Source organism: Sceloporus occidentalis, unplaced genomic scaffold, assembly GCF_023333645.1.
Source record: "Sceloporus occidentalis isolate IW3139 unplaced genomic scaffold, rSceOcc1.0.p SCAF_9, whole genome shotgun sequence".
NCBI lineage: Eukaryota > Metazoa > Chordata > Lepidosauria > Squamata > Phrynosomatidae > Sceloporus > Sceloporus occidentalis.
Genome location: NW_028316989.1, coordinates 25,111,592 through 25,138,127, shown reverse-complemented (window position 1 = coordinate 25,138,127; position 26,536 = coordinate 25,111,592). Strand labels below are relative to the sequence as shown.

The 26,536-nt window shown below is 55.9% G+C and overlaps 4 protein-coding genes across 17 annotated transcripts in view; 3 read left to right on the top strand and 1 right to left on the bottom strand.

The window, feature by feature from the left end:
- The first annotated feature begins 511 nt into the window (after positions 1–511).
- Positions 512–4,257, top strand: TMEM25 (transmembrane protein 25). Of its 3 annotated transcripts, XM_089537895.1 has the most exons (8): positions 512–667; positions 762–1,007; positions 1,142–1,444; positions 2,432–2,584; positions 2,673–2,703; positions 2,917–3,008; positions 3,081–3,173; positions 3,642–4,257. In XM_089537895.1, exons 1-8 carry the CDS (start codon positions 580–582, stop codon positions 3,713–3,715), a joined length of 1,080 nt encoding a protein of 359 aa, XP_089394021.1. In that variant the 5' UTR covers positions 512–579; the 3' UTR covers positions 3,716–4,257. The 3 variants fall into 3 exon arrangements, with proteins under 3 accessions (XP_089394021.1, XP_089394024.1, XP_089394023.1); XM_089537898.1 differs by lacking the exon at positions 2,432–2,584; XM_089537897.1 differs by lacking the exon at positions 3,081–3,173.
- Positions 4,258–4,524: 267 nt separating this feature from the next.
- LOC149307055 (intraflagellar transport protein 46 homolog) lies at positions 4,525–8,014 on the bottom strand. Of its 4 annotated transcripts, none has more exons than XM_089537891.1 (12): positions 7,872–8,014; positions 7,667–7,763; positions 7,477–7,574; positions 7,263–7,384; positions 6,615–6,701; positions 6,436–6,529; positions 6,054–6,206; positions 5,827–5,948; positions 5,621–5,687; positions 5,409–5,469; positions 5,081–5,166; positions 4,525–4,895 (listed from the first exon to the last, which is right to left on the bottom strand). In XM_089537891.1, the coding sequence occupies exons 1-12, from the start codon at positions 7,917–7,919 to the stop codon at positions 4,800–4,802; spliced, it is 1,131 nt and encodes a 376-aa protein (XP_089394017.1). In that variant the 5' UTR covers positions 7,920–8,014; the 3' UTR covers positions 4,525–4,799. The 4 variants fall into 4 exon arrangements, with proteins under 4 accessions (XP_089394017.1, XP_089394018.1, XP_089394019.1 ...); XM_089537892.1 differs by having other exon boundaries at positions 5,827–5,945; XM_089537893.1 differs by having other exon boundaries at positions 6,054–6,182; positions 6,615–6,689; positions 7,872–8,013.
- Positions 8,015–8,151: 137 nt separating this feature from the next.
- LOC149307054 (coatomer subunit delta) lies at positions 8,152–18,836 on the top strand. The gene is made up of 10 exons (XM_089537879.1): positions 8,152–8,241; positions 8,674–8,937; positions 12,994–13,173; positions 13,310–13,515; positions 13,863–14,027; positions 15,372–15,537; positions 16,485–16,632; positions 16,818–16,926; positions 17,071–17,275; positions 17,811–18,836. The coding sequence occupies exons 1-10, from the start codon at positions 8,239–8,241 to the stop codon at positions 17,898–17,900; spliced, it is 1,536 nt and encodes a 511-aa protein (XP_089394005.1). The 5' UTR covers positions 8,152–8,238; the 3' UTR covers positions 17,901–18,836.
- A 6,420-nt stretch (positions 18,837–25,256) lies between these two features.
- Positions 25,257–26,536, top strand: part of LOC149307053 (pleckstrin homology-like domain family B member 1) — a 36,440-nt gene continuing 35,160 nt past the window's right edge. For 4 of the 9 annotated variants that reach the window (XM_089537888.1, XM_089537887.1, XM_089537882.1 and 1 more), the window contains exon 1: positions 26,404–26,509. In XM_089537888.1, the coding sequence (XP_089394014.1) occupies positions 26,450–26,509 (60 nt within the window). In that variant the 5' untranslated portion in view covers positions 26,404–26,449. Of the gene's footprint in view, positions 25,274–25,622; positions 25,635–26,403; positions 26,510–26,536 lie in introns of those variants that run through there. The other 5 variants (XM_089537889.1, XM_089537885.1, XM_089537881.1 and 2 more) reach the window with 4 other exon arrangements.

The window sequence follows — 26,536 nt, the reverse complement described above, 5'->3', positions numbered from 1 at the left end:
GGGGGGAGAGTCCCTGGGCAAGGCGAGCGCCGGGGCCAAGTTGTTCATCCATCCACTCCTTCGTTCGTTCCTGTGGCTTTTGTGCCGGTCGCAGTGGATGGAAGTCGGGCAGCCAGGTCTTGGGCTCCTTTGGGTCCAGAGGGCCCTCTCCTCAGAACCAGGCCTTCCGCCTTCTTCTCGGCCCCTTTGGCCCCCTCCCTCCCTCCCTCCCTCCCTCCCTCGGGACACAGCGAAGAGGGGCCCCGCCCGGCGCAGATCCCCCTGGGTTCCGCAGCAGAGGTCCGGCCAAAGAGGTCCTCCTCCGAGGCTCCCCGCCTGGACTCTTGGCTCCGGGAGCCCCGACGGAAGGAAAGGGCACCGGAGCCAGGTCCCTGACCCCTCCGCCTCCGCCCTGCGGCTCCTCCTCCTCCTCGGTCGGGCTGCGGCCGCTGCGGGCAGCCGAGGGCGGGGGACGGACGCCGGGCCCGCAGCGCCGCCTGCTCCTGCTCCTGCTCCTGCTGCTCTGTCGGTGTCCCCGGGGGCTGCGGCAAGGTCCCTGCTGCTGCCGCCGCCGCCGCCGCCGGCGGAGAAAGGCGCGCGATGGCCCCGGGGTCAGACCCCACTCCTGCCGCTCCGCCTGGCCTCCTTCTGGCGCTGCTGCTGCCTCGGTTGTTGGGGGCTGCCCCAGGTGAGGAGAAGGCCGGGCGGGGCCGGCGGGTCTCTCCGACCGGCGGAGAACTGAGCCGCTCTCTCTCTCTCTCTCTGCCTCCGCTCCGACGCAGGAGCCCTGCCGCAGCCCCCCGCCGCAGCCCCCGAGGGCCCGGCCATCTCCTGCGTGGCGCCGGCGCCCTCCTTGGCTTGGTTCCTGGACGGAGAAGACGGAGGAGGAGGAAGGCGGCTGCGCCTGGCGCTGAGGCCCGGGCTCCTGGAGCGCACTCTGCGCAACTGCTCCGCCGCCGCCTCCGACCCAGAGGCCTCCGATGAAGCCGCCGCCGCCGCCGAGGCCTCGGTCCTGCTGGAGGTCCACTGTGAGCCGCGGGGCCTGGAGCTCCCTGTGGGCCGGGCTGGGGCTCCGGGAGGCCAAGGGACCCTGCCTGCCTTGGCTCCCTCCCTGGGCGCTCCGTGGCTCTGCTGCTGAGCCCGCTCCCTCTCGCCCTCGCAGTTCAGCCGGAGCTGCTCCAAACGGAGGCCCCGCGCGAGGAAGAGCAGGAGGAGGGCGACGGCTCGGGGGCGCTGGCGCTGGCGGTGCTGGTGGAGGCCCACCCGGCGGCCCGGATCACCTGGATGGACCCCGAGGGCAGGCCCCTGCTGCTGGGCAACGCCGCCTCTACCTCCGCCTCCCGCTTCCTCCTCCTCGACGCCAAGACCTACCCCTGGCCCCCTGAACAAGCCCTCCGCCTCCAGCTCCAGCTCTCCCTCCGGGGCCACCAGGCCCACGCCCCCAACGCCTCCCTCCCGCTCTCAGGTGAGGCCCGGACCTGGCACTGGGGGCTGGCACTCGGGCCCTGGCGCTTGAAGGGCCCTGGCACTCGGGGGTGGGGGGCTGTGTAGGGGAATTCAAGTTTCCTAAGGCTTCAGCCCTTGGTAAGCAAACAAAAATATTAAAACTATCAAAGCCAAGCCTGTGAGGGTCTTGCTTTAGAATCAGCAGAGCAGCAGAAACGGTCTTTTGGCTTAAGATGCTTCTGTAAGAACTGAGGCTGACACAAATAGCTTGTAGTTTAAAAAACAAAACTTTACTAATGGCTTAAATCTACATATACATGGAAGCTACATCCTAACCTATCTAATGAATAGTTCAGGTAAAAGAAGAAGTTTGTATCTCACCATCTTTCTGAGGAAAGTTGAGAGAGCCTGATGATGGAGAGACCTAAGGGAAGGTAGGAGAGATCTGTTGTGTGAGAGAGAACTTCCTAAGGAAGTTACTTAGATCACATGATCTGTTTACCAACTTACAAAGGTATTTATTGCCCCTGTAATTTAGTAGGACCAAATGGCATGCAAATAGAGATAGAAGACAGTAGAGATGCATGTAGGAAAATCCTATCTATCTGAGGAGGGGGAGAGAAAATGCAATGATTTTGCAACAGGCTGGCACTGGGGGGGCTGGCACTCGGGGACCCTGGCACGGGGGGGGGGGCTGGCACTCAAGGGGGTCTGGCACTGGGGGGCTGGCACTTGGAGGGCCCTGGCACTCGGGGACCCTGGCACTGGGTGCCCTGGCACTCAGGAGGGCTGGAACTCGGGAAGCCCTGGCACGGGGGGGGCTGGCACTCAGGGGCCCTGGCACTTGGAGGGCACTGGCACTCGGGGGGGCTGGCACTCAGGGGCCATGGCACTGGTGGGCTGGCACTTGGGGGGCCCTGGCACTCGGTGGGGCTGGCACTAGTGTGCCACCTGGCCTGCCACCCAGCCCTCCTCCCAGCCTGCCACCCACCCTTCTGGCCCGCAGGTCTGCTGGCCGCCCGTGTGGAGCTGCCCCTGGTGGTGCTGGTGCTGGGGTGCGCCGGGGCCCTGGGGGCCTTCCTCTGCCTGGGCTCCCTGCTTGGCTGCCTGCTCTGCCAGAGGAGGAGGAGGGCCAAGGAGGCCAAGGCCGCTGCCGCAGGTGAGTTTGGGGCCAAAGGGCTGGAGGGCCAAGGCCGCCCCCCTGGTGGCCTGATGGCTCCCCTCTTCTCCTTCTCTCCTCGCTCCAGGACCTCCCTTCCTGGTGCCACTGCCTCCCAGGTAACCTTCCAAGGCTGGGGGGGACTAAGTTGGGGAGGGAAGAAGGCTCTTCCTGGGGGTCGCTTGGCACAAGGCAAGGCTGAGCCCTAGGGGCCTCCCAGCAGAGTCAGGGTCACCTCGCCCTCTGAGGGGACCTGGTCCCGGCTTGACCTGACCAAGGGGATACCTTTGCCAGCCCCTCTCAGCAGCTGCCTCTGCCCTCCCTCCCCACAGGGACCCCAGCCGTCTGAAGCCTCAGATGCCAAGGGCAAACACCTCCTTGCCAGCCGACCTGCTGCTCAACAGTTTCAGCGCTGAGGCAACAGGTGAGGCTCTCCTCTGGGGCAGCCATGGAGGGATGCAGACCACTGCCTACCCCCATCTCTTTCTCCCCACAGGCCAGGAGAAGGCAGCAGGCAATGCGCCAGTGGAGGAGGAAGAGGAGAGGGCCCTCTCAGAGCCAGAGAACCACCTGGTCCTTGTAGAGCGAGGTTGGCGCATGGGGGGCCATGGGAATGGGGGATCCCCACCATCACCATCACTGCCACCACCTTTGCACTTCCTTGGGGCTTGGCAAGTTGGAAAAGCCAGGCTGGGTCAGGAAAAGCAGGCCAAATGGGGACTCATTTGGGGCCTTCTTACAGGAGGGCATCTGCAGAACTGAATGCTGCCAGAATGCAGGGTCAGAGAAGGAAATTGGTTTGGCCATATGGAGTTGAGATGTCTTTAAAAGTAGGGACTGATGCACTCCTGAGAAGTCCTGAAGCTTGTCATGCAGAGGAAGGACTATGCCTCTGGATGCCAGGCTCTTGAGGCCTCTCTGTGGGAGAAGGGCTTTTGGACAGGAGTGCCACATCCAGCTTGTAGGAATGGGACAGAACTGGCCTGACCTGCCATGGGGACCCCAGGGCTTGCGGCGGCTTTGTGCTGACACACATGCTCTTTCCCATGCTTGACAGGTCTTGGCCACTTCCCGATGGTTGGATATATCTACCAGGCCTCCAGTATGAGTAGCGACGAGATCTGGCTGTGACTCCTGTCCCTGCTAGTGGGTGCAAAGACCTTAGAAGGGGCCTGCAGGAACAGACAGCGATGGGACACCTGCCCTCATTTCTCTGGAGTAAAATACTGCACAAGGCAGCGGAGCGGCTACCGGTGGCTCCAGGAAGCCTGGTCTGAGATGTAGGGCTCCTATGCACGAGGAGCTGAGGAATGCCCCCCCCTCCGTCCAGCACTGCTGAATGCTGCAAGAGCCAAACCACCAGCACTACACGCACACACTCTTTCGTGGCCCTGCTTCTCCCCTCAGCATGGCCATTCTTTCCGCTCCAGGGAGGCTCTATCTGCATGTAGATCCTTACTCTTCCTTCCCACCCACAGGCCTGCTCTGTACTGCTGCCCTTCTGAAGCATGTTGGCTTTGCTGCTTCTGCACTTTTGCACATTAAGGGCTGAGCCCAAGGGCTGTCCCTTTGCTTATATACACATCCTGGACTGCTGTGGGAGAGGCTAGGTACCCCCTTCATACAGGGCCAGTAGTGAGAACCAAGTTTGAAATAAAGTGTCTAATACTGTTCGTGCTTAACAGTAAATAAATTATAGGGGTGCAGTCTGTTCGTGTCTCCACAGGCAGGCTGGGCAAAGCTGCTTGAGGGGTGATGTACCAGGTGACTAATGCAACCCTTGTATCTTCAAGGGGGGGGGGGGGAGAGTTTATTGTGCTTAAGGGCATACCCATGGCCCTTCAGCAGAACAATGCTGGGTTTGGATTAATGGCTCTGGAACTCACAAACCAAAGTGCAGTCCCTCCCTCCCTCCCAGTTCTCTTTCAGGAACAAAGTAATACCAAGAGCAAAACTTTACTGAAACAACTCTTTCTCAAAGGCTGTACAAAGTATGTGAGATGCTGAACATCTTCTGGTACCAAACCCAGGGGGACAGAGCGTTCAAACTGGATCCCTATTTAAACCCACCCTTCCACTGTTATCCTGGGGCTGCTGTGTTTTGTTGGTGTCCATCATGTTAACAGTTTCTTCTAGCCTTCCACAACCAGATGCTTGCAAACAAGACCCTATGTTCTTCTCTTCAAATGACTCCTTCCAGAGGCCAGTGGGCAGCTCAAGTGAAGTTCAGGATGTCTGACTCTCCAGCCTGGGATGGGGGATTGGAAGGAGGACTTGCGACCTTCTTGCCTTCAGCCAGGGCCTTGAAGTGCTACAGAAAAAGCGAGAGAGGAGACCAATGTGTAAGCTCATACCTTCGCAGCCCCTTCTGCCTGGATGGGGCCCCACTGTTCAGGCTCATGAATGGATGGCAACTGCAGGCAGCCCCCTTTTCCCCAAACCCCTTTGTTTCCCCAGAGCCAGAGCAGCAGCTTCTGAGAGCACTGTCCCACCTACCTGTGAATTCTTGAATTCAGAGTAGAGTGAGAAGAGAGTATGCAGAGACTGGATGCGGCTCTTGTAAACAGGATTGTCCAGAACAGCTGAGGAAAAGATCCCCACCCACCCAAGAGGAACATTTGAGTCTGGGTCAAACAAAAGATTAGCTAGCCAGCTGCACCATCTGGCAACTGGAGACATTGCGCCTGGTGCTTGCCAGCCAGGATCTAAATGTTCTTTGGTGGTCTGTCCAGTTGATAAACCTATAGACACCCACATCCAGAGATGGTTTGGTGTTCAGACCAATACAGAGCCAGGAAAGGAAAGGCCTGCTTTGAATACTCACCACAGATCATGGCTGTGTATTCAGCAAGGCTACAATCAACATCTGTAGTGGGGAGGCTCACCTGAAGGGCAGAAAATGGAAGCTCAGGGACACCCAGCAGATCCACTGGCTTATATGCCAATGTGCCTCCCACAGGAAGATGCTAGCAGGAAATCAAGCCTCCGCAAGGGGCAGGAGGGGGGCAGCTGAAAGCAGAGTCTGTGTGCCCCTACCTTTCCCAGCAGCTCTTCAAATTCAGGGGGCCACTCCTGCATGTGGGTCTCAGTGTCAGGCATAGGCCTGAAAGGGAAAAGCATAGAGCAGCAGCCTGAGAAGAGGGTTGAAATGAAGCGCCCCTGTGGGAGCACTCATGCCAAGCCCCAGGCATCTGCCCTTGCCCCCACTCCAACTTGGGTCTGGCCCTTTCAGGGAGTCCCACCTGGCATAGTGGACGGTGGCAGGGGGCTTGCAGCGGTGCAGCTCAGTGATGCTCTCAATCCAGTTGTCAATGGCTTTGGGTTTTTTCTCGGCGTTCTCCAGGCTCTTCACTTTAATCTGCTGCTAGAAACAGAATGCCATGGCTCTAGGGGGTCACTTGGGACCAAGAGCCAAGTACTCCTTTTCCCTTTCTGTCTCTGAGAGCAGCTTCCTCCCTCCCTGGCTTACGGCCACATTGTGCTGCTTGGAGTTTTCTGTCAGCCAGAGGGAAAGCACTGTGGGATCAGACTGCTTTATGGAGGGCTCATCCAGCACCAACAGCCCAAGGTTATCTGGTTTCCCATCCAGGCGTGGGACCTGAAAGAAACAATCCAAGGCCCCCTGATGGGCCATCAACTTCCATTCTTTCCCCTGGTCAAGAGAGTCTGCTACAAAGCATGGTGCTATGCAAAATGATGGCTCATGGACCATCCAAATACAGCATGGCTGTGCCTGCCATGGTACCTGGGATGCTGCAAAGTGGCAAGACCAGGGTCAGAGGCAAACCCTCCACAGTGTTGCCCCAGACAATACTCTGTGTAAGGAGTGTCAGAAGGAACACTATACATACCTTTATAAAAGCATCAATGTCTCCAACAGCAGGAACCAGGTCTGGAATGAAAAGCTTCAGCTTGTGCTCCAGGTCAATCATTTGTGGAGAATACCTGAGGGGCAGATGCAGTAAGCAGACTCCCCAGAAGAGGCACACCTACCTGTGGAACAACTGGAACGGCCCACTTGAGCCCTTACCTCCGGATGTACTGGAAAAGCTCTTTCACCTCCAGGGAGACGGGCAGGTAGTCATAATCCGCCTGATTGTATGCCCTGTGGAAAGAACTGGCCACAAATGAGCCAGGGCAGGAGGCAATGCGGCCTCTGTGTTTGGAGGCAGGGCCCGCACAAAAGCCAGCACTCTCCTGTGCCGTCTCCTATGCACAAAAAGGGCTTCTTCCACAGAAAACAGGAATTTCTCTGAATGATGAGTGTCTGAAAGTGGTACAGAAACCCTTTTATTCTCGGGGAGCAGGGAGGGGACTGCTGGTGCTGTTCTTGTGGGTGGGGGAGTAAGTCTGCCTTCCAGGGATGCCGAGGCTGCATCTCCTATCAGCTCCTGGTTGCAGACACGGTGCGAAGGGCAATGGGAGCAGCAGTGCAAGAGCGCTGGAGTCTCCCTATCCCTGGCCTTAGAGGCCGCTCTGGTGGTCCAGTGCCGGTCCTGCAGCCATTTGCAGCCACAAGGGCGTGGGTTGGGTCCCAGGTCTGCTCAGCCTGGTACCCTTCCTGGCCAGCCACTTCGGGGCAATTGCCTGAGCCATTGGGAACCGCTTGGGGAGTGCTTCAGGGGCCTTGGTGCTGCCCAGGGCACCCGTGGCCCTCACTCTCCCTCCAGGCCCCTACCCCTCCAGGGGCCCTCCGTGCTCATCCTCGTCGTCCTCGGAGTCCGTTTCGGAGGAGTCCTCGTCCTCCACTTCGTTCCCGCTAAACCTCCGCTGGGAGCCCAGCGGGGGCCCCTTCTTCTCCTATGGGAACAGAGAGAGAGGGGGGGGGCTGTGAGGGGCCTCTGCTTCGGGGTCCGACCAGTGCCACTCAAAGCCCCTCGATGGGGGAAGACCTTGAGCATCTGCTCCACTTCGTCCTCCTCTTCCTCCTCCTCGCTGCTGTTGTCCTGGGCCAGGCCTTTGCGGGCGCCTCGGGCGGCGGGTCTGGCTCCTGCAGCGGGGAAGGCGAGAGAGTGAGGCCGGCGGCAGAGGGGCGGATAGGCAAGAGCCCCTGTTCCCGGCCTCGTTCCGCTTAGGCCCCACCTGGCTGCCGGGGGCTGGGCGCGTAGAGGCTGGCCACGTCCTCGGCCTCGTTCACCTCCAGGCTCTCGTCGTAGGGCTGGTTCTCCACCAGGCGCGTCTGCGGAGCAACGACAGACACAGGCACGGCAAGGGAAGAGCGGGGCCTCGCCGGGACCCTCCGCAGCCCAGGCCCCGCGCTTCCTTCGCCGCCTCCTGCTCCTCTTACCTGTAGCGAGGCCTCGGGCGGCTGCGGAGGCGGAGGCACTGCGGGCATGGCTCAGTCAGGTGCCACGGACAGGACTAGGCCGCTCCGTCGCCATGGCAACGCCTCTATGTTTTTCCCGAAAGGCTAGAGCGGACGGGGAGGAAGGAGAGCGGCGCCCTCTGGCGGTGGGAACGCGGAAGCACAGGGCGGGCGGGGGCGGGGCTTGCTCCGAGGAGGGGGCGGGGTCCCGCTGGCAGTGCGAGAGCGAGGGAGCGTGGTGACGCCACTTCCGCCTGGGAGACGTGGCTCGGGGCAGCCATCTTGTGTGGTAGAAGCCTCGGAAGGCAGCGGGAGCCCGAGCGGAGGAGCAGGAGACACCGCCGCAGTCATGGTCAGTCGCCACCGGGCGCCTTCCCTTCCTTCCCTCTCTCCTGGGCCTCGAGGCAAAGAGCTCCGTCTGCGGTACTCCTTTCCCTGGTGGCCCTCTCGCCGCGGTTGGTGCTGCATTAGGCCTCTTAAGGCTGCGTCCACACTGCAGAGATAATAACCCTGTTTGGCAACGCTTTCACTCTTTGTCTGGCTCAGGGGTATGGAATTCTGGGAGTTGGAGTTTGTTGCGGGCCCAGAGCATACTCCCAGAATTCCATAGCCCTGAGCCAGACAAAGAGTGAAAGCGTTGCCAAACTGGGTTGTTATCTCTCCAATGTGGATGCAGCCTTACAAACAGCGAGTGTGGGCCCTGAGGAGGACTTTGTCACGTGTCTCTGGAAGGATGACGTGTATCAGACCCAGGCCCCTCTCTCTTCCTCTGTTCTCGTTCCAGGTGCTCCTGGCGGCCGCCGTCTGCACCAAGGCCGGGAAGGCCATCGTCTCGCGGCAGTTTGTGGAGATGACCCGGACCCGCATTGAGGGACTGCTGGCGGCCTTCCCCAAACTGATGAACACCGGGAAGCAGCACACCTTCGTGGAGACGGAGAGCGTGCGCTACGTCTACCAGCCCATGGAGAAGCTGTACATGGTGCTCATCACCACCAAGAACAGCAACATCCTGGAGGACCTGGAGACCCTCCGGCTCTTCTCCCGAGTGGTGAGGGCACTCGCAAAATGATCCTCCTGGGCTCTCTGGCAAGATGGAGCAGAGGCCCTCTGGGGACCCCAGCCCTGGCCTCTCCGCTCCTTTCAATATGTTGGCCAGTTCAGCCAATTCACATGGCAGGGAGATGAAGGGCTGGCACATACCTGGGGCACTATGGGGGACACTTCCTTGACTTGCAGCAGTCCTTGGAAGTGATCTTCCAGTCAGTGAGCTCTGGCTGACATTGATATAGCTGGGGCTCATGGGACTTGGCAGGGAAGTGGCGCAGAGACAGATTTAATACAGCTTTTATTTTATCTGTCATTGGAAGAAATGTTCCCTTTCATTCAGTTGCACCAGTTGTTCTAGTGCAGGGGTTGGCAAACTGTGGCCCGCAGAGGCCTTGAGACTGGCCCCAGCCCGGTGCTGCCGCAGATTGCCGCCCCTATCCTGGCAGCCCCCGGGACAATCCCGCTTTTGAGGGGCCCCTGCCTGGCCCGGCTCCCCCCCAATCCCGGGACTTTAGGCCTCTCGCACATGCGGCGGGGCCTTTGGCGGTGGGCAAGGGGGGGTAAGCGGCGGGCAAGAGGGGGCAATTGTCTATAGAAGCCTCAGAAACATAATAATAATATAATTTATTTCTATACCGCTATTCCTAAGATCACAGCGGTGTACAAGTAAATAGAACAATAAGAACAACAAACCCAATACCCCAACATACACAATATCATATTACAATAAAACAATAAGGCAGTTAACAGTTAAAAACATGCAAAACAACCCCATACAAATGGCTGTAGATGGATTCCACCAATTACATTGCCAGGGGAAAAAGAAGAATACCAACAGGCTCATGGGGGAAAAGCCTGGCAGAATAAAAAGGTCTTCAGGTTCCTCTTGAAACCATCAAGGGTGGTAACTGTACGGAGCTCATGGAGGAGAGAGTTCCAGAGCTGAGGGGCCGAAACTGAAAATGCCCTCCAAGATGAATTAATCCGAGCATCTGGAACTCTTAAAAGATGTTTCCCACTCGATCTGAGAGTGTGGGGCGGATTGTATGGGGAGAGGCGGTCCTTCAAGTACTCTGGGCCCAAGCCATTTAGGGCTTTATAGGTAATAACCAACACCTTGTATTCGGCCCGGAAGCGAATAGGCAGCCAATGAAGATCTTTCAGGACTGGTGTTATATGGCTGGCCCTGGAACATCCAGTAACCAGCCTAGCAGCCATATTCTGCACTAATTGAAGCTTCCGGGTTTGGTACAAGGGTTGCCCCATGTAAAGCGCATTACAGAAATCCAATCGAGAGGTTACCAGAGCATGTACCACAGTTTCAAGGTCCCCCTGGCCCAGGAAGGGACGCATCTGGCGTATCAGCCAAAGCTGATAACAAGTGCTTCTGACCGTCGCATCCACCTGGGAACTAAGGTGAAGCGACGAGTCCAGGAGCACCCCCAGACTGTGAACAGAGTCCTTCACAGGGAGCGTGACCCCATTCAGGACAGGTGGAAAAATTTCCTTACCCGGGCCAGGAGAGCCTATCACCAGTATTTCCGTTTTCTCTGGATTCAGGCTGAGTCTGTTTTCCCTCATCCAGCCCATTACCGACTCCAAGCAAGCATTTAGAGGAGAGATGCCATCCTTAGTCACTGCATCAGTCGGAGACACAGAGAAACATATTTGGGTGTCATCAGCATACTGATAACACCGCGCCCCGTGTCTCCGGATGATCTCTCTCAGCGGCTTCATGTAAATGTTAAATAGCATGGGGGACAAAATCACTCCCTCAGGGACCCCAGATGTAAGGGCCCTCCTATCGGAGCGACAGTCCTCCAGCTCCACCATCTGGAATCTACCCGAGAGGTAGGAACGGAACCACTGCAAAGCAGAGCCTCCGATACCCAACTCCCTCAGGCGATCCAGAAGGATACCATGGTCGATGGTATCGAAGGCCGCTGAGATGTCCAAGAGCACTAACGGACACGCTCCCCCTGTCCATGCCCAGACAGAGATCATCAACTAAGGCGACCATGGCAGCCTCAACTCCATAGCCCGCCCGAAAGCCGGTTTGAAATGGGTCCAGATAATCCGTTTCATCCAAGATCCCCTGAAGCTGAAGGGCAACTGCCCTCTCGATCACCTTTCCTAGAAAGGGCAGCAGCGAGACAGGCCGATAATTATTCCGAATTAGGGGGTCAAGGGAGGGCTTTTTCAACAAAGGTTTTACAATGGCCATCTTCAGAGTAGATGGAAACTGCTCATCCCTGAAAGATGAATTAATAATACGGTGCAACATATTTGTTACAACCGTTCCCCCTTGAGCTGTCAACCGTGAAGGACAGGGATCGAGAGAGCAAGTCGTCCTCCTAACACTTCGAAGAATCTTGTCCACATCCTTGGTACTTACAGACTCAAAGTGATCCAGTTTAACCAAGTCCACGGAAGCTCTGGATACCTCTACTCTAGATTCTGAACTAATACCGGCGTCGAGATCAGTTCTTATCCGAGAGATTTTGTCCGCTAAGAAGTTATTAAACTCGTCACAGCAGGCCTTGGATGGTTCCAAAATAGGGTTCAGGGGGAGGGGCAGTTGGGTTAGCTCCATTTATATTAACATTTTTTTAAAAAATCAGCAAATTTTTTCACGTGTCTTCCATTTTAAAAAGTGTCCTCCACTTGAAAATTTTGTCCTAGGTTTGTCCCGGTTTGGGGGTCCTGATTTATGGCAACCCTACGACCCCACCACAGCTTCTGCGCCGCTCCGGGCGCCATTTTGTGTTATAAAATGGCGGCCGAAGTCTCACGTGACCTTTCCTGTCACGGGGCAGGACGGGAAAGGTCGTGTAAGACTTTGCCGCCATTTTAGAACACAGCGGTGGGCCTGTAGGAGGCCCGTTGCGATCGCCAGAGCCCTCCAGCAGGGCTCCAGTGGCCGCACCGGGCCTGTATTGTATATGTTCCCATTTTGTTTTTTACTTCAAAATATGATGTGTGCAGTGTATGTAGGAATTAATTTTTATTTTTTATTTATTTGTTTAAATTTTTTAAAAATTATTTAATTATTTATTTTTTGGCTTCGGCCCCCCCAGTTGTCTGAGGGACAACAACCTGGCTCCTAGCTCAAAAAGATTGCCTAGCCCTGTTCTAGCGAGACTCAGAGAGGAGAATGGAAAATGCAGAGCGACAAAAATTGTGGCTTTGAGAGGATGCCAGAATTTAAGAAACTGTTGTGGGTTGGATATGCTTTAATAGTGTTAAAGCAAAACAGTTTGTTTGTATTTATAGCAATTTCTGTTTAGTTTATGTAAAATTTCTCTTATGCGTATATATAGTGGTCCCTTGTTATCTGCTGCAGTTTGCTTCCAAGACCACCACCACCTCAGATAATAAAATCCATGGATGCTCAAGTCCCATTAAATGCAATGGCATAGCAAAATGGTGTCCTTTATATAAAATGGCAAAATTAAGGTTTTCTAGTTGCAGTTTCTACTTTTTTTTGAATATTTTCAAGCCATGGATGCTTGATTCCGTGGATAAAAAATCCAAAGACAAGGAGGGTCGACTGTATTTATAGCTTGGGCAGTGTGGCTGTGAGGTCTGTCAACCTGTTGGTTGCCAGGCTTAATTCAATTGGCCTGGCTATTGGGGGGGGGGGTGTCCCCACCCTCCCTGACTGCCCCTTGTGCAGCCCTCCAGAAGCTGCGCATTTGGTGGAAGACAAAAAACATTCTAGATAGAAAGAGATTAAATACAAGCATTTTTGAATGCTTCTTAAAATATTTAACTGAATTTGCTATTACGCTACAATGTTCTGTAGAAAATAAAGTTCTAAAAAGCGGAATACAGTCTGTTTTTGTGGCCTTGAGATCCGCAGTCTTGAATATTCAGAGAGGCAACCCCCATTAATTTTAATGTGGCATGCCTCACGTGTGCGCTCGTGGACATGCACCTCATTCAAGCCTATGGAGCTTGAATATTGGCGAGTCTCCATTTTCATGAGAGGGGGGTTCCAAAATGGATCCCCCACAAAAACGGATGTCCAACTGTCTTTTTCTCTGTTTCCCTCCAGATCCCTGAATACTGTAGAGCACTAGAAGAGAGTGAGATCTCTGAACATTGTTTTGATCTAATATTTGCCTTTGATGAGATCGTTGCGCTTGGCTACCGAGAGAACGTCAACCTGGCTCAGATCCGCACTTTTACAGAGATGGACTCTCATGAGGAGAAAGTCTTCAGAGCTGTCCGTGAGGTACACCAAAAATGTCCTCTGTGCCTTATTGGGCTAGATTTTCCTCTGCACAGGGTGCCTTTGGTATGGGTTAATGGCTTCCCGGTATGGTTGTTAAGAATCAGCATAGCATCTCCTCTCTTAATCTCACATTTAGACACAAGAACGTGAGGCCAAAGCTGAAATGCGCCGGAAAGCCAAGGAGTTGCAGCAGGCACGCAGAGACGCTGAGCGTCGGGGCACAAAAGCACCGGGCTTTGGTGGGTTTGGCAACTCTGCTGTGTCGGGAGGAACCACAGCTGCCATGATTACAGAAACCATCATTGAAACTGAGAAACCCAAAGTGACTCCAATGTCATCCAGGTACAAAGGGGCCTTTGCCGGGCTGGTTTCTTAGTAGAGGTAAAACATTGGGGGGAGGGGGGTTGCCACTGGATTGGTGTCCCAGCCCTCTGTCTTCAGTGGGTTTCTTGGGTTAGTGGTCCAACAGTGCTTCCTTAGTAATGGATGGTGTACCTTTTGGCTGAAGGGCATCCTGCAAACATTCCTTCATGTGAACTCCTTACCTGGTGGGGTCTTTCTTGCTCAGTGGGACTGCTTTAAGACCTAGGAAGAAGGGGGTGTCACAGCACCACAGTGGTCTCTTTTTGGCTCCTTGCCATGCAGCAATGAACCTACTCAGAAGGGCTCTCTTTTGTCCTGTTTGTTAGGCCCTCCGGCTCCAACAAGGCACTCAAGCTTGGCGCCAAAGGGAAGGAAGTGGACAATTTTGTGGACAAGCTGAAATCTGAAGGAGAAAACATCATTGCCTCATCTGTTGGGAAGCGGTCCTCGGACGCAGCTGCAGTTCTTGCTCCACCCATTAACATGGAGAGGTGAGGGTGGCTTGTGCTGCTGTGTCAGAGGAGCACATAGCCCTTAAGTAGTTGCAGCTGGGTTTCAGGGTGACTTACTAGACTTGGAGCATCCAGTCTAAACCTCCTTTTGGGGTGCAGGAGCTAGGCCTCTTGCAGCATTCCTGGGAGTTGTCCTTGGCCTTTCAAGTAGCAATACATGGGGACCTGGGGGTCCCTGTGTAGACTGAGATTTGCAGGAACTTTGTATGAGATATTAGGGTCACTGTTCTTCCAAGTTATTAGGGACAGAGGGACTAGGGAGAAGGAAGAAGGAATTCCTGAATGGGACTGGCTGGTGCTTAATTTTGACCAAGGGGGGAAGAAGGATCAGAGCCTGCAAAAGAGGGAGGAAGGCATAGGCCGGTTACACACCGGCACTTTAGTGCGTGACGAGCACGCACTAGGATTACAAAAGGGCAGTGCTTCCGCACCGCCCTAACCCTAGTGCGTGCCCGTCACGCACTAAACGGCGTCGGCCCTTCCATATGGCCGCCACCGTGAGGATGTCATGGCCGCCCCGCCTCTAGACGGGGTGGCGCGGACGTGACGTACTCAATCCGCGGCAGGGCGCCTAGGGCACCCTTTCTGCGGACCAGGAAGGAGCTCCGTTTCGGAGTTCCTTCCTGGTCCGCGGCGCCACTTTGCTTCGGTGGGTGCAGCCTTCAGACAGCTGCGCCCAGCGAAGCAAGGGAGAAAGGGGCCAAGTGGCCCCTTTCTCCCCCTCCCCGCCGCCGCGGGGTGTCCTTGGGGCTTGAAGCCCCAAGGACACCCCTTTTCAGGCTGCGGGGAAGCGGCGTTTTGCTGCTTCCCCACAGCCCGAAAAGCGGCGGATTGGGGCCTCAGCGGCTGCCGGTGTAGCCACTGAACCCCCGATACTCCGGGGAAAGGGGCGGGTCCAGACCGCCCCAAATGGGCAGTCTATAACCCGCCATACTGTGCTGCAGTGAAACTGAAGGAGCTGCTGGGCCCCTGGGACTTATCTCCATGATTTGGATTCTTTGAAACATCGTTGACTAAAGGTCTTTTTAATAATTTTCTACAACCATAGTTGCAGAAGAAGGGGTGGCATAATATTATATGAACTTTGCAGTTATAGGTGAACTATTTTTATAGTTATGCATTGTGTTTATATTGTTATATATGTTATAACTGGTTATAATTACATTGCTGCCCTTTACATTTGTTAACAAGGATATGACAATTTGCTATAAAAGTAACAAGCTAAAAAATGTAAAAGGAGGCTACCTGATTGCTTATTGTATTATAATGGCCACGTTCAAGGTATTCCTTTATTTGTTTGTGTCCTGGTGCTTCCCTCCCTAGTGTGCATATGAAAATAGAAGAGAAAATCTCCCTGACCTGCGGCCGGGACGGTGGCCTTCAGAACATGGAGCTGCATGGCATGATCATGTTGCGGATTCTGGATGAAAAGTTTGCCCGGATTCGCATCCATGTTGAGAATGAGGACAAGAAAGGAGTGCAGCTCCAGGTAGGCAGAATCTGCAAGCGGCACATCTAGAAGTTGGCACAGGAACTGGAATACTATCTCCAGTTCTGGGCACCACAATTAAAAAAGGACATTGAGAAACTGGAGCGTGTCCAAAGGAGGGCAGCTAAAATGGTGAAGGGTCTGGAAACCATGCCCTATGAGGAACGACTTAGGGAGCTGGGAATATTTAGCCTGGAGAAGAGAAGGTTAAGAGGTGATATGATAGCCCTGTTTAAATATTTGAAGGGATGTCATATTGAGGAGGGATCAAGCTTGTTTTCTGCTGCTCCAGAGACAAGGGCCTGGAACAATGGATGCAAGCTCCAGGAAAAGATTCCACCTCAACATTAGGAGGAACTTCCTGACAGTAAGGGCTGTTCGAAGGTGGAACAAACTCCTCAGAGTATAGTGGAGTCTCCTTCCTTGTAGGTCTTTAAGCAGAAGCTGGATGGCCATCTGTTGGGGATGCTTTGATTGTGATTTCCTGCATGGCAGGGGGTTGGACTGGATGGCCCTTGCGGTCTCTTCCAACTCTACGATTCTATGATTCTAGATGAAGATACTGAGGGATGTAAATAGCCCAGGGGTACCTGTCCCAGGCCTCTGCCACACTGTCAGTTGGCCTCCAAAGGCTGAGCCCAGCTGCCTTCGCCATCCTCAGCCTCTCTTACTGGAATGGGCCGGGGGGGGGGGGGGGAAGAGAGACACTGCTCACTCACAGTCCACAAATAGAGCTGCCTTGCTAACAGCAGCCTGTGATCCAAATGTCAGTAGAGGAATTGGCATGTCTGGTTTAGGGGAAGATCCAGGCCTCTGCTTTTGGGCAGCCTCCTTGTTTTGACCCTGGTGCCCAGAGGAAGGAGAGTCCAGGGTTTGTGTGAAGGGCAAAGGAATGAGTATCTTCCCAAAATATGCAGCTGATTTCTTCCCCTGCTCTTTCCCTTCAGACTCACCCCAATGTTGACAAGAAGCTTTTTACAGCAGAGTCTCTGATAGGCCTGAAGAACCCAGATAAGTCTTTTCCCATAAATAGTGATGTGGGAGTGCTGAAGTGGCGGCTGCAGACAACAGAGGAATCATTCATCCCGCTGACAAGTGAGTGCAGGAAAGACCCGCAGGCCAAGTTGGGAGCCAGAGTGGTGGTAGAGCCAGGTGTGATTGGCTCCTCTCTGACTGCTGCAGGCCTCCATTTTGCCAGGCCTTTCCGCACCTCTAGAGATGGGAGCCCATTGTGGGGCTGCAGCCATGGGGTTGCTAACAGGGTCCCCCTTTTGCCATAGTTAACTGCTGGCCATCGGAGAGCAGCAGTGGTTGTGACGTCAACATTGAGTATGAGCTGCAGGACGAGAGCCTGGAACTGAATGATGTGGTGATCACCATCTCTCTGCCGTGAGTAGTAGTCCTGTCTCCTGAGATGTATGTTAAAGGTTTAGCTCAAATACAGCAGGCACTGTGTGAGTCTGTGTGTGTGTGAGAGAGAGGGGGGCGGGCGTATGGGAGGAATCTGTGCTGATTTGTTGCCTTTTCACCTAGGCCTGGGGTGGGCGCTCCTGTGATCGGGGAGATTGATGGGGAGTATCGCCATGACAGCCGGAGGAACACCCTCGAGTGGTGCTTGCCTGTGATCGATGCCAAAACCAAGAGTGGCAGCCTGGAATTCAGTATTGCTGGGCAGCCCAATGACTTCTTCCCCGTTCATGTCTCCTTCGTCTCCAAGAAGAATTACTGCAACATCCAGGTGAGCTGCTGGGCCAAGAGTGTGTCGGGCATGGGCCTCCCAGCCCAGTTAGGGAGGACCGAGGCCAGCATTGCCATCATGGTTCACCAGAAGCAGCCTGTTTTCCTTAGAGGAATCTGCCCAGACGTGGGCAGGGTTCACAGTCCTACTCTTTGGGGCAATTGCTGTGGCATCTTCTAAAAAGCACCTTCAGTAGCAGCCCAGTGCCTGGCAGGTTCTCTCTCTATATCTCCTCTCCCATTCCATGCCTGGCCTTGGAATGAGCAAGCCCTTGTTGAGGCATGACTTGTTTTAACCGGGGGTGGATCCTGTTCTGCTGAGGGTATCTTTTCAAGGTCCCTGCTTATCTTGGTGAGGATTCTTCACCACAGCAAGATTGCCCTCCTCCTTACTAGCAGGACCCTTCCTCAAACTACCTCTGGTGTTTACAGGAGTCTAGTGTTTGCCAGCTGGGAGGGTGAGCACAGCTGTTTCCCAACTGCCCTTTGTGGTGTCTTTGGACTCTCCCTCCTTCCCTCTCTCTCTTTCCTCTCAGGTTACTAAAGTGACCCAGGTGGATGGGAACAGCCCTGTGAGGTTTTCCACAGAGACTACGTTCCTCGTGGACAAATATGAGATTCTGTAACCCTTGCTGCTGCTGGGATGTACCAACCAAGACTAAAACCTTTGGGGAAAGTGGACTGCAGCTTTTCCATGTCAGGAGACACTGAGCTGTTCATTTGCCCACCGACCTTTCCAGGGCAAAGCCAGGCAGGGAGAGACTGCTTGCTTCTCTAGCACAGCTGGCTGGGCCCCCTTCCTCTTCCTCATCTCCCCACACCTTTAAGCTCACTCCTCCTGTGCTTTCATTCACAGCGGCTCTCCCTCCCCCTCCTCTCCCACCATCCCCAGGGGATCCTTCTCCTTGCAGGCCACTTAAAGCTGCTGAGAGTGGTGTGGCTGTTCCTCTTTTCTGCACCTTCCCTTTGGCCAGTGCACCAACATGGCAGCTAGCCCCTCAGCAGTACCAGCTGCTGGCACTCCCTTTCTTGATGCCAAGGAGCCTTGCCTGGCCTGATGGCGGGTGCAGAGGAGTTGTTGGTGCTGTGCAGCTCCTTCTTGACATCACCCCTGAGGGCTCCTCCCTTCCTTTGTTGCTGAGGCAGCTGCCCATCTGGAGGAATGGCCTGTAGCTCTGGGGAGGGGAGCAGCCAGTGGCGCCTAGCACATGACCGTTTGTGCCCCCTCCACCCGCTAAAGAAGTTACCAGCCTCTCCTGGGTCGCCTGGCTGCTGATGTGACTCTTTCCAAAGTGCCCTGGGGGCAGGGGATATCTCTGTACCATAGGTTAGTATCTATGAAACTTACTGATCCAGCTGTGTTCAAGAGTTGTCTGTCTAATTTTTAAAACTGAGTTTAAATGTAGTTCCACCATCAAATTAGGTTTTTTTTCTCTCTCCTAAATTTACTTGGGGTGGGGGTGATTTTGTAACCCTGTAAAATAATGCATTAGGCCTTATAACATTCCAGTGTACACACAGTCCCTGCTCTTGAACCCAATAAAAAGTATTCTGCAAGGAGAGGCATGGAGCTGTCCGGTGGCTGAGAGGGCAGGCTGGCTGGATTTCTTCATGGGGGAGGTAGAGCTGCCAGGACAAGAGTGGGCACAGCTCTGCCCCACAAGAGAGAATTCGGGATCCTTTTGCTGAATGCCTCTTGACAGCTGTGGGTCGGTGGGGGGGGGGGGGGGCAAAGAGTTTCATTCCTGCATGGAGCAGCAATGCTATCCCTGCTGCTTTGCTCAACTGTGGACATGCAACATTTGGCCTGACTCTTGTGGCTACGGTGGGTAGTTCTGGGTGTCCAGGTGATTGCAGTGTAGATATGGTATCTCCTCTGTATAAGCCCAGAATTGGGCAGGAGGTAGGAATGCAGAAAACACTGGCCTTTCCTTTGAAAAGCACTCCATCCTTGCAGTGAAAGAAAGGCAGGGTGGCTGGAGGGCTCCATAGAAAGGGCAGCCTGGATCTGTCAGGGCAGAAGAGGGAGCCCTCATAGGTTGTCCCTTTGCTTGATTCACTGAATGAATGCCAGGACTGGGGCTGGACAAGGCCTAGCTGGGCAGCTGCCACCGGGCTTCTCTGTGTGACGGAGAGGGTGTGCACATCTGCCAGGCCAAATAAATGGGATTTGTCAGCACTCATGAGTCTGTCACTAGCCTCTCAACCTGTGCTCTGGAGCCAGCGAAGGATAGCACCATATGGAGATGAGGCCAAAAGAAAGCAGAGTGGTTACCCCATAGGTAGCGTGTTTGGAGAGAGGAGGGTTGATTCAAGGAGATTTTTGGGGTTCCCCCCTTGCTTGAGTGCTGGCAGAGATGGGCATCATCACTCCGTGGCTGAGCAGCTTCAGTTCTGCTTGGAGAAGGTAACAGCTTTCATTTCCAGGTAAGGCTGAGAAGGACCTCTTTGCCAAGCAGCAGAGAGCACTTATTGATCAATCTTGGCAAGAGCAGCAGGGACTCCAGCCCTAAAGCCAGGTCAGTTTTTACGGAAAGCCCAGGGGCTGGGTCCAAGCCCGCCAGTTAGGTGGGGGAAGGAGGTTTGAGTGTTGCACACTTCTGATTTGTTGTGTGCAAGACTGACGTGGGCAAAGGTGTTCTCTGGAGCCATGCCCAAGGCATCCAAGAGTGATGATTCATGCATTTGCAGCACAGGTGAGACTGAGCTAGATAGATCAATACTCTGGTTCCCATTTCTTGCTTTCAAAGCCCTGGATGTGGATGTATCTCCTTGTGCTGCAGAAATCCCCTGCTGTGCATTCCCACTCTTGGGCCAAGGTTTCCATTGGGCTGGACTCCTGGAGATGCCTTGTAACACCTCTGCCCTGTTGTGCCCCATGGATAGAGGCTTTGCTCTTGGAGCCTCGGTGCTGTTTTGCATCTTAGAAGCAGAGATGGAGGAGGGTATGGAAAGTGAACAGGAGCCTCTCCTCACCTGGCTGTTTGGGCAAGCAGAAAACCAAGCAGACGTGGGCTAGTGGGGAGGGTCGCTCTGTGTGTGCATGAAAGAGACTTTAGTAACTCCTTTTAAGATTAGCTGTTGGTTTCAGCATGGGCTTTTTTGGATTTCAGTCTACTTCTGATGCAGGAACCTGCACCTCCTTCAGTGTGTGTGTGAGAGAGGAAGTCCATTGAAATCCAGGAAAGTACCAGCTGGAAGAGAGCAAGAAATCTCAGCTAAACTTGAAAACACCAAAAGAAGGAAAACATCAGAGCGGCCTACAAGGCAGCCAGATCCCACGCTGGATTCCACGCTGGTTCTCTTTCCTTGTAAAGCAGCTGTGCCCTTGTCCTCTTCTGCTCTCACACCCTTTTCAGAGGCTGACCTCCAGATGCTGCAGATGCTGACCTCCTGGTGTTTGGACACCCCCCAAGCGACCAAGGGGCCTGGATCTGGCCAGGAAAGGAGCCCATTGCCTGCCCCATTCCTGTATTCTGCGGGGGGGGGAGGGGCTGGGAGAGCAGGGGGGAAAAGAGCAGCCAGTGCATCTTTTCCCCTCCCAAAATCCGCTCTGGTTGAGGTAATGTTCAACTATCCTTCGTGTGAGCACATTTGTTTTAACTGGAAGGTGTTTGGGGTGAGGGAGGCTGGCCAGAAGAGCTGGCCGCCTGCGCATGAGAAGAAGGCTCCCAAGTATTTCTTAGTTTCAGTCTTGGTACCTTCCTTTGTCCACAAAAGAGGGGAAGGAAACAGCCCTGCTTCACAGGGGCGGTGTGCAAGCCACTGCAACAGGAAAGGGGAAGGATTTTGTGTTGGGGCCTCAAATGCCATTTCCTAGATCTGGCCCTTTGGGGAAACCTGGGGGGTGCACTCGCTCTGCCATGGCACCGTAGTGTCAATGGGTCCATCCATCGAATGGGATTTCCCCCTGTTCTGCCAAAGGTTGAAAATGCCCCCAAGGCTTAGCTATTTAGCATCACGTTGGCCTAAAACAGATGCTGGTGTTTCTAGACCCATGTGCCAGCGTGGGGTGGTGATTTGAGTGCTGGGCTAGGACCTGAGAAGGCCACGGTTTAAATCCCTGCTTGGCCATGGAAACCTACTGGGAGACCTCAGAAGAAGGCAATGGTGGCAAACTTCAGCTGAAGAGATCTGGCCAAGGTTCTCTTTGTGTTAGTGTGAAGGCACAAGGCGACAACAAATCATGGCACTGCGTTCTGGTGGGAAGATCACACCCACGTTCCTCTGGAGGGGGATTTTGCCATCAGGTTGAAAGAGGTTCCCAACCCTTGCTGTCTGGCATTGCTTGTCCTCCTGGTCCCTTTCCTGGAAGGCTAAGGGAGGACCAGCTGCAGCAGCAGGAGGCCTTGGCAGCAAGTGTCACCTTGTATGCTCTGTGCCTGAGGCGGGAGTCACGGGCACAGCCTGTTTTGTAACAGCGCATGGGACTGATGTACTCCAGATGTTGCCAGAGGCCCAAGTCCAGCAAGCTCTGATTGTTGGAAAAGGGGGGGGGGGGAGGTTGGGCCAGCCTTGTTCTCCATCCCGTGCTGCTGGCTCCCTGCGAGGGGTGGAAGTGGCTTTGGGGTGACAGGAAGGATTGCTGGGCTCCTGGACAGGGCTCAGAAGAAGCGCCCAGGTTGCTCTGGGATGGACAGGACAGATCAGGTTTGTATCTAAATGTTTAAAAAACCCAAAGGGTGGTCCTGGGTCACCTCACCCAGCCCTTTGAGAACTTAGGGCAAGGGGCATGGTTTGCATCTTTCTGGGTCCTATGACATTCTGCCCCAGTCCCACAGCTATATAAATATGCCTTAATACCACTTGGTATTGCATCTGAAGGAGTGGATTTATATCCACGAAAGCTCAGGCAAAAATTAAAAACCAGCTCACCTTAAAGCCAAGCGAGGCCCCTCTCCAAATCTGATCTTCAGTAAAGATCATGGCATGGCATGGCATTTTAAAATTGTCCTTTTTCTTTCTTTGTAGAAAAATAGGAACAAAGTAGATAGCTTTGGGTGTATGAAGCGTAACTGAACTTGGTGGCTAAGCTCAGGTTGTTTGTGTACAGCAGAAGTTATTCCCATTCCTTAAAAAGAACTGGTCAAATGTGGACCCAAAAGACATAGTCTATATAACAAAATGGTTACCAAGTCAATGTGAGCTAAGTTTGATCAACAGCCAGAACTGAGATGGCTTAGTGAATGCACTCCATTTCACAGGATGAAGGGATCCCTTTCCTTGCTAGGAAAAAGAGGCAGGTCCTCAGGAGGGAAAAAGTCAAGACCTTCCCTGAAGAGAGATCAGGTTTGCTGACCTTGGTCAAAGGGAAGGGGGCTGAGGGGCCTTTGGGAGGGAGGGAGGGAGGGAGGGAGGCATGGGACGCCCTCCCTCCTTTGCGGGGATGCTGCCTCCCTCCCTCCCTCCCTCCCTTTTTTGATGCAAGGGATGACCAGGGCTGCTGCTCTGAAGCCTCGCTCGTCTTCGTGAGCTGCTGCTGCTGCTGCTGCAGGTAGCTGCTCTTGGCCTTCTTCCTTTTGGGGGCCGGGGGCCGAGGAGAGACCGGGAGTGGAGGCGCCCTGCTGGCACTTCTCTCCAGTCCCGGGAAGGCAGGGCTCTCGCTTGGGCACTTGGCCTCGGCTGGCTTTGGGAGTCCGGCTTCCATGGCAGCGTTGGCCTGGAGGAGGGGGAGCCCCATCTCAGCCCACCAGCAGCAGGGAAGCTGCGGAGGGAGGCTGGGCTCGAGAGCCCCAAGGGCTGGCAGCTGCCCTCCGCCTCCTGCCGGACGGGCTTAGGCTTGGAAGAGCCCTTGCGGGGCAGCAGGCGGGGCTGCAGCGGGGCGCGGGAGCCTCTGCCGGCGGGGGCCAACAAGGGCCACGGAGGGGGGCAGGCAGAGGAGGAGGGCCAGGCAGCCGGAGCCGCCCCTCCGCTCGGGAGCAGCCCCTCGGCCCTGCCTCTCCGCCTCGGTCTCGTCTTCTTCCCCGAGAGCAGCGGCCGGGAAGAGCCCCAGGTAAGGGCAAGGGAGGCAGGGCCACAGGGCGCCTGCTTCGACTGGAGAAGAGAAAGGCGGCCCTTGGACCCCCCGCCCTCCGTCCTGGGCCCCCCAACTGCCCGGAGGGCCCACCGGGGAGCCTGCGCCCCTTCCTCTCCCGCCTTCCCTCCCTCTTCCTTGCTGCACGTGGCGCATTCCGCGCATTCCTGGCCTTTCTCTCGGGGTCGGAGCTGGGGAGCCCCGGCGGAAGGCGGGCCGGGCCCGGGGGCAGCAGAGAATGGAAGCCCCTCCTGGCCTCGGTCGTCCTTTGGGGGCGGCAGTGGCTGGCTCCCCGGGGGGCTTTGGCACCCACCGACCGCGCGCTCGGCTCCCGCCAAGGCAGCCCCTGAGCATGTGCAGACGGCACCCCCACCGAGCGGCTCGGGAAGGGCAGGCGGGGGTCCCTGGGAGGGAGGTCCATCTGCCCCCCCGCCCCAGGGGCGAGACCCTTTCAAGGGGGCACTGGGACCCAGGACAGCTGTGCCACCACCAGATGAAGGGGGCAGGCTGTGAGGCTCTCTGGACATCAGTGGGGCTGAGATAGATATACTATATATATATAGCTCCCTCCCCCCAAAAGAGGCAGGCAGCTGTGGGTCCTCCCCGAGAGTGGTGCCCTCCATGCGCCCCTGGAGGAGAAGGGCCTTCTTGGAGCTGGGGAGCAGCTGGCATTGACTGCCCCCAAGTGGCAGAAGAGGGCAGGGTCAAAGGCATGGGCGCATCAGCCGCTGGGAGCCCCTGGGCGCTGGGCCATCATCACCCTCTGGATCTGGGGGGCCCTTGGGAGACCCCTCTGCCCCAGAGGTCAGTGGCGTTCCCTTCAGCCGAGGGCAGCCCTGCCATTGGGACCCTCCCTGGCCTTTGGGTCTCAGGGGTCACAGGTCAGGACCCAAAGGGGTCTCAAAGGAGGGCCCAAGAAGGTCCAGACAAACAGGCCTGATATGTGGGGAGGGGGATTGCTCTTGGGACTGCCCCACTCACTGGGGGGCTATCAAGGGGGTGAGCCTCTCTGCCTCCCATTGGCATGGCCCTGGTCTGGGGCAAGAGGAAGGTCCAGGTGGGGAGTCCTCCCAGGCATTCCCTTCTAGCTGTTTGGTGCCTCTTTGGAGGTCTCAGGGCAGTCATGGCCTTCTCTTCTGGGCCCTTTTCAGCCGCAAAGCCTGAGCTGGATCCTGGGATCTGTACAAAGCAAAGTCTTATGGAAGTGGGAGAGGAGGCCACAGGGGCCACTTGGCCAAAGGCTTGGTGCTGGGCAAAGAGCCCCTGTGTGCCAGGCTGGCTGGGCCATGGGGCCACCCTCCCTCCTGCTTGGGGTCTGAGCTGGGGCTGGAGGGCTCTGGCCACTCTTCCTTTGGGAAAGGCTGGGGCTGTTGCCCACCTGTGGCCTTGGTAACCCCAAGGGCCCGCCTCCACTCTGGGCCAGGAAGGGCCGCTTCCTCCCAGTGACTCAGTCTGGGAGGGGAGCTCTCCTAGTGGCCACGTCTGGCCTTCCTCCTTGGAGGCCCTTTGGGGTAAGCGCCCTGGGCCTGTTGGGCCTCTGCTCTGGGGAGGGGGCAAGGGGTGTCCTGGATCTCCCTTTATTTGGTAGGGCCACTGGGGGCACCCATGGGCCAGGAAAGGGGGCATCACGGGCCTCTGTCCAGCTTGGCCTGGTGAGGAGGGTGCTGGCCTGGTTAAGACACCCCCCACTGTTTCTGAGGTGGCTCTCCATCTTTGTGGCCGGGGGTCTTCCATGAGGGTCTCAACAAGGGCTGGGCAAGAGGAGGCAGCCGGGAGGATGGGAGGATAGTTGTTTAGCTGTCTCTACCTCCACTGTGTCAGGCGCCTTGGCCCTCTGTCCAGCTGCTGTGGGCGGCCTGGGTTGGGCCAGACCAGGCCCACTGGCGGCTGCTTCTGCTCCTGCCGCCCCCACAATTCCCAGGCCGGGAGGAGAGGGGGTGCCTGGGAAGAGCAGTCCAGAGAGCCTCAGCCCCTTGGAGGAAAAGGGTAAGGAATGAGGTACCCTTCCTCTCCCTCCCTCATGCCCAGAAGGCCTTTCTTCTCATCATTTTCGTGATGGTGATGGGGGGGCACAGTGGGATGGGCCCCTGCTCCTCTCTGGCTCTGACCCGTTGGCATTTGGTGCCCAGCCTCTCCCAGCCAGAGACAAGTGCTTCATTCTTTGGCCAGTCGGAGAAGAAAGGCAGCCTTGTGGCTGGCAAGGTGGGGAGAGCGCCCTCCCTTCCTCCTCTCCCATAACAGAGGCTGCTTGTCAGGGCCTGGATCCCAACTGACCGGCCCCTGGTCAGGAGCAGGAGCGCTGGAGCCGCACCGTCACTCCTTTCTCTTCGGAGAGGGCCTGGCAGAGGTGAGGGGGGATGCCTCTGGGGGTCTTCTCTGCCGTGTGTGGATTGAAGGTGTCGCAGGGGGCAGCTGGGGGTTTGGGACACCTTCGGAGGGAAGGGTGTTCTGACTGCTGTGTTCAGGGGCTGCTCTGTCAGAGGATGGATGGCACTCTGTTGGGCATAGTCTATGGCTGGCACACACTGGTCGCCCCTCTCAGCTCTTGAGCAAAAAGGCAGGGCTGGGGTTTGGGGGGGATTGCACTGTGGGGGGGGGAGTTGTATTGGAGGAGGAGAAGGAGAGTCTGCCCAGTGGAGCAGAATACAGGCAGCAGACAATGGAGGACAAAGGAGGACAAGCGCTGGAGCAGAAGGTGGGCTCTTGATAGGTCACTGTTGTTCTTTGTGTGCCAGCCATGCACTTGATGCTGAGAGGGCAGCACATGCTTCCCGCTGCTGCAGCCATTAGAAAAACATGTGGGGTTCTTCCCCATGGAGAGTGTCTCTCTCTCTCTCTGTGTTTGCAATCTAGACTCCAGCTGTTTGGTGATGGGGAGGTGGTGGGGGAGAGAGGCGGCTCTTTGTAATCCTAAATCCAGTGTGATCTCTTCTTCAAGCCCCAAGAAACACAGCCAGAGGGGATGAGAACACATTCCACGCCTGCGCACTTCCCCTGGCTTTGTTGGAATTGGGTGGCCCAGAGCCAGAGGCCGGGACAAGGTGGCCACCTGCGGGAGGGGCATTGGGACCTCCCAGGTGTGGCTGTGGGGCGATCTCTGGGGCCAGGGAGGTTGATGGGTCTCTTTTCTCCAGGAGAAGGAGAAGGAGGAGGCGGACAGCCATGGAGAGCTGCAACCGCAAGGTGGGCGCCCCCCCCTATTCTGTGCTGAGCCCCGTTCAGGTGAGCCAGGGATGCTTTGGGGCCTGG

Bases quoted from the DNA above. Each gene is read 5' to 3' on its own strand.
- TMEM25 (XM_089537895.1), top strand. From the start codon at position 580: ATGGCCCCGGGGTCAGACCCCACTCCTGCCGCTCCGCCTGGCCTCCTT. The intron at 668-761 runs GTGAGGAGAAGG...GCTCCGACGCAG, and splicing joins GTTGTTGGGGGCTGCCCCAG to GAGCCCTGCCGCAGCCCCCC. The intron at 2,704-2,916 runs GTAACCTTCCAA...CCCTCCCCACAG, and splicing joins CTGGTGCCACTGCCTCCCAG to GGACCCCAGCCGTCTGAAGC.
- LOC149307055 (XM_089537891.1), bottom strand. From the start codon at position 7,919: ATGCCCGCAGTGCCTCCGCCTCCGCAGCCGCCCGAGGCCTCGCTACAG. The intron at 7,385-7,476 runs GTCTTCCCCCAT...CTGTTCCCATAG, and splicing joins AAGTGGAGCAGATGCTCAAG to GAGAAGAAGGGGCCCCCGCT. The intron at 5,688-5,826 runs GTGGGACTCCCT...TTTCCCTTTCAG, and splicing joins GCCACCGTCCACTATGCCAG to GCCTATGCCTGACACTGAGA.
- LOC149307054 (XM_089537879.1), top strand. The intron at 13,174-13,309 runs GTACACCAAAAA...TCTCACATTTAG, and splicing joins TCTTCAGAGCTGTCCGTGAG to ACACAAGAACGTGAGGCCAA. The intron at 16,927-17,070 runs GTGAGTAGTAGT...CTTTTCACCTAG, and splicing joins GTGATCACCATCTCTCTGCC to GCCTGGGGTGGGCGCTCCTG.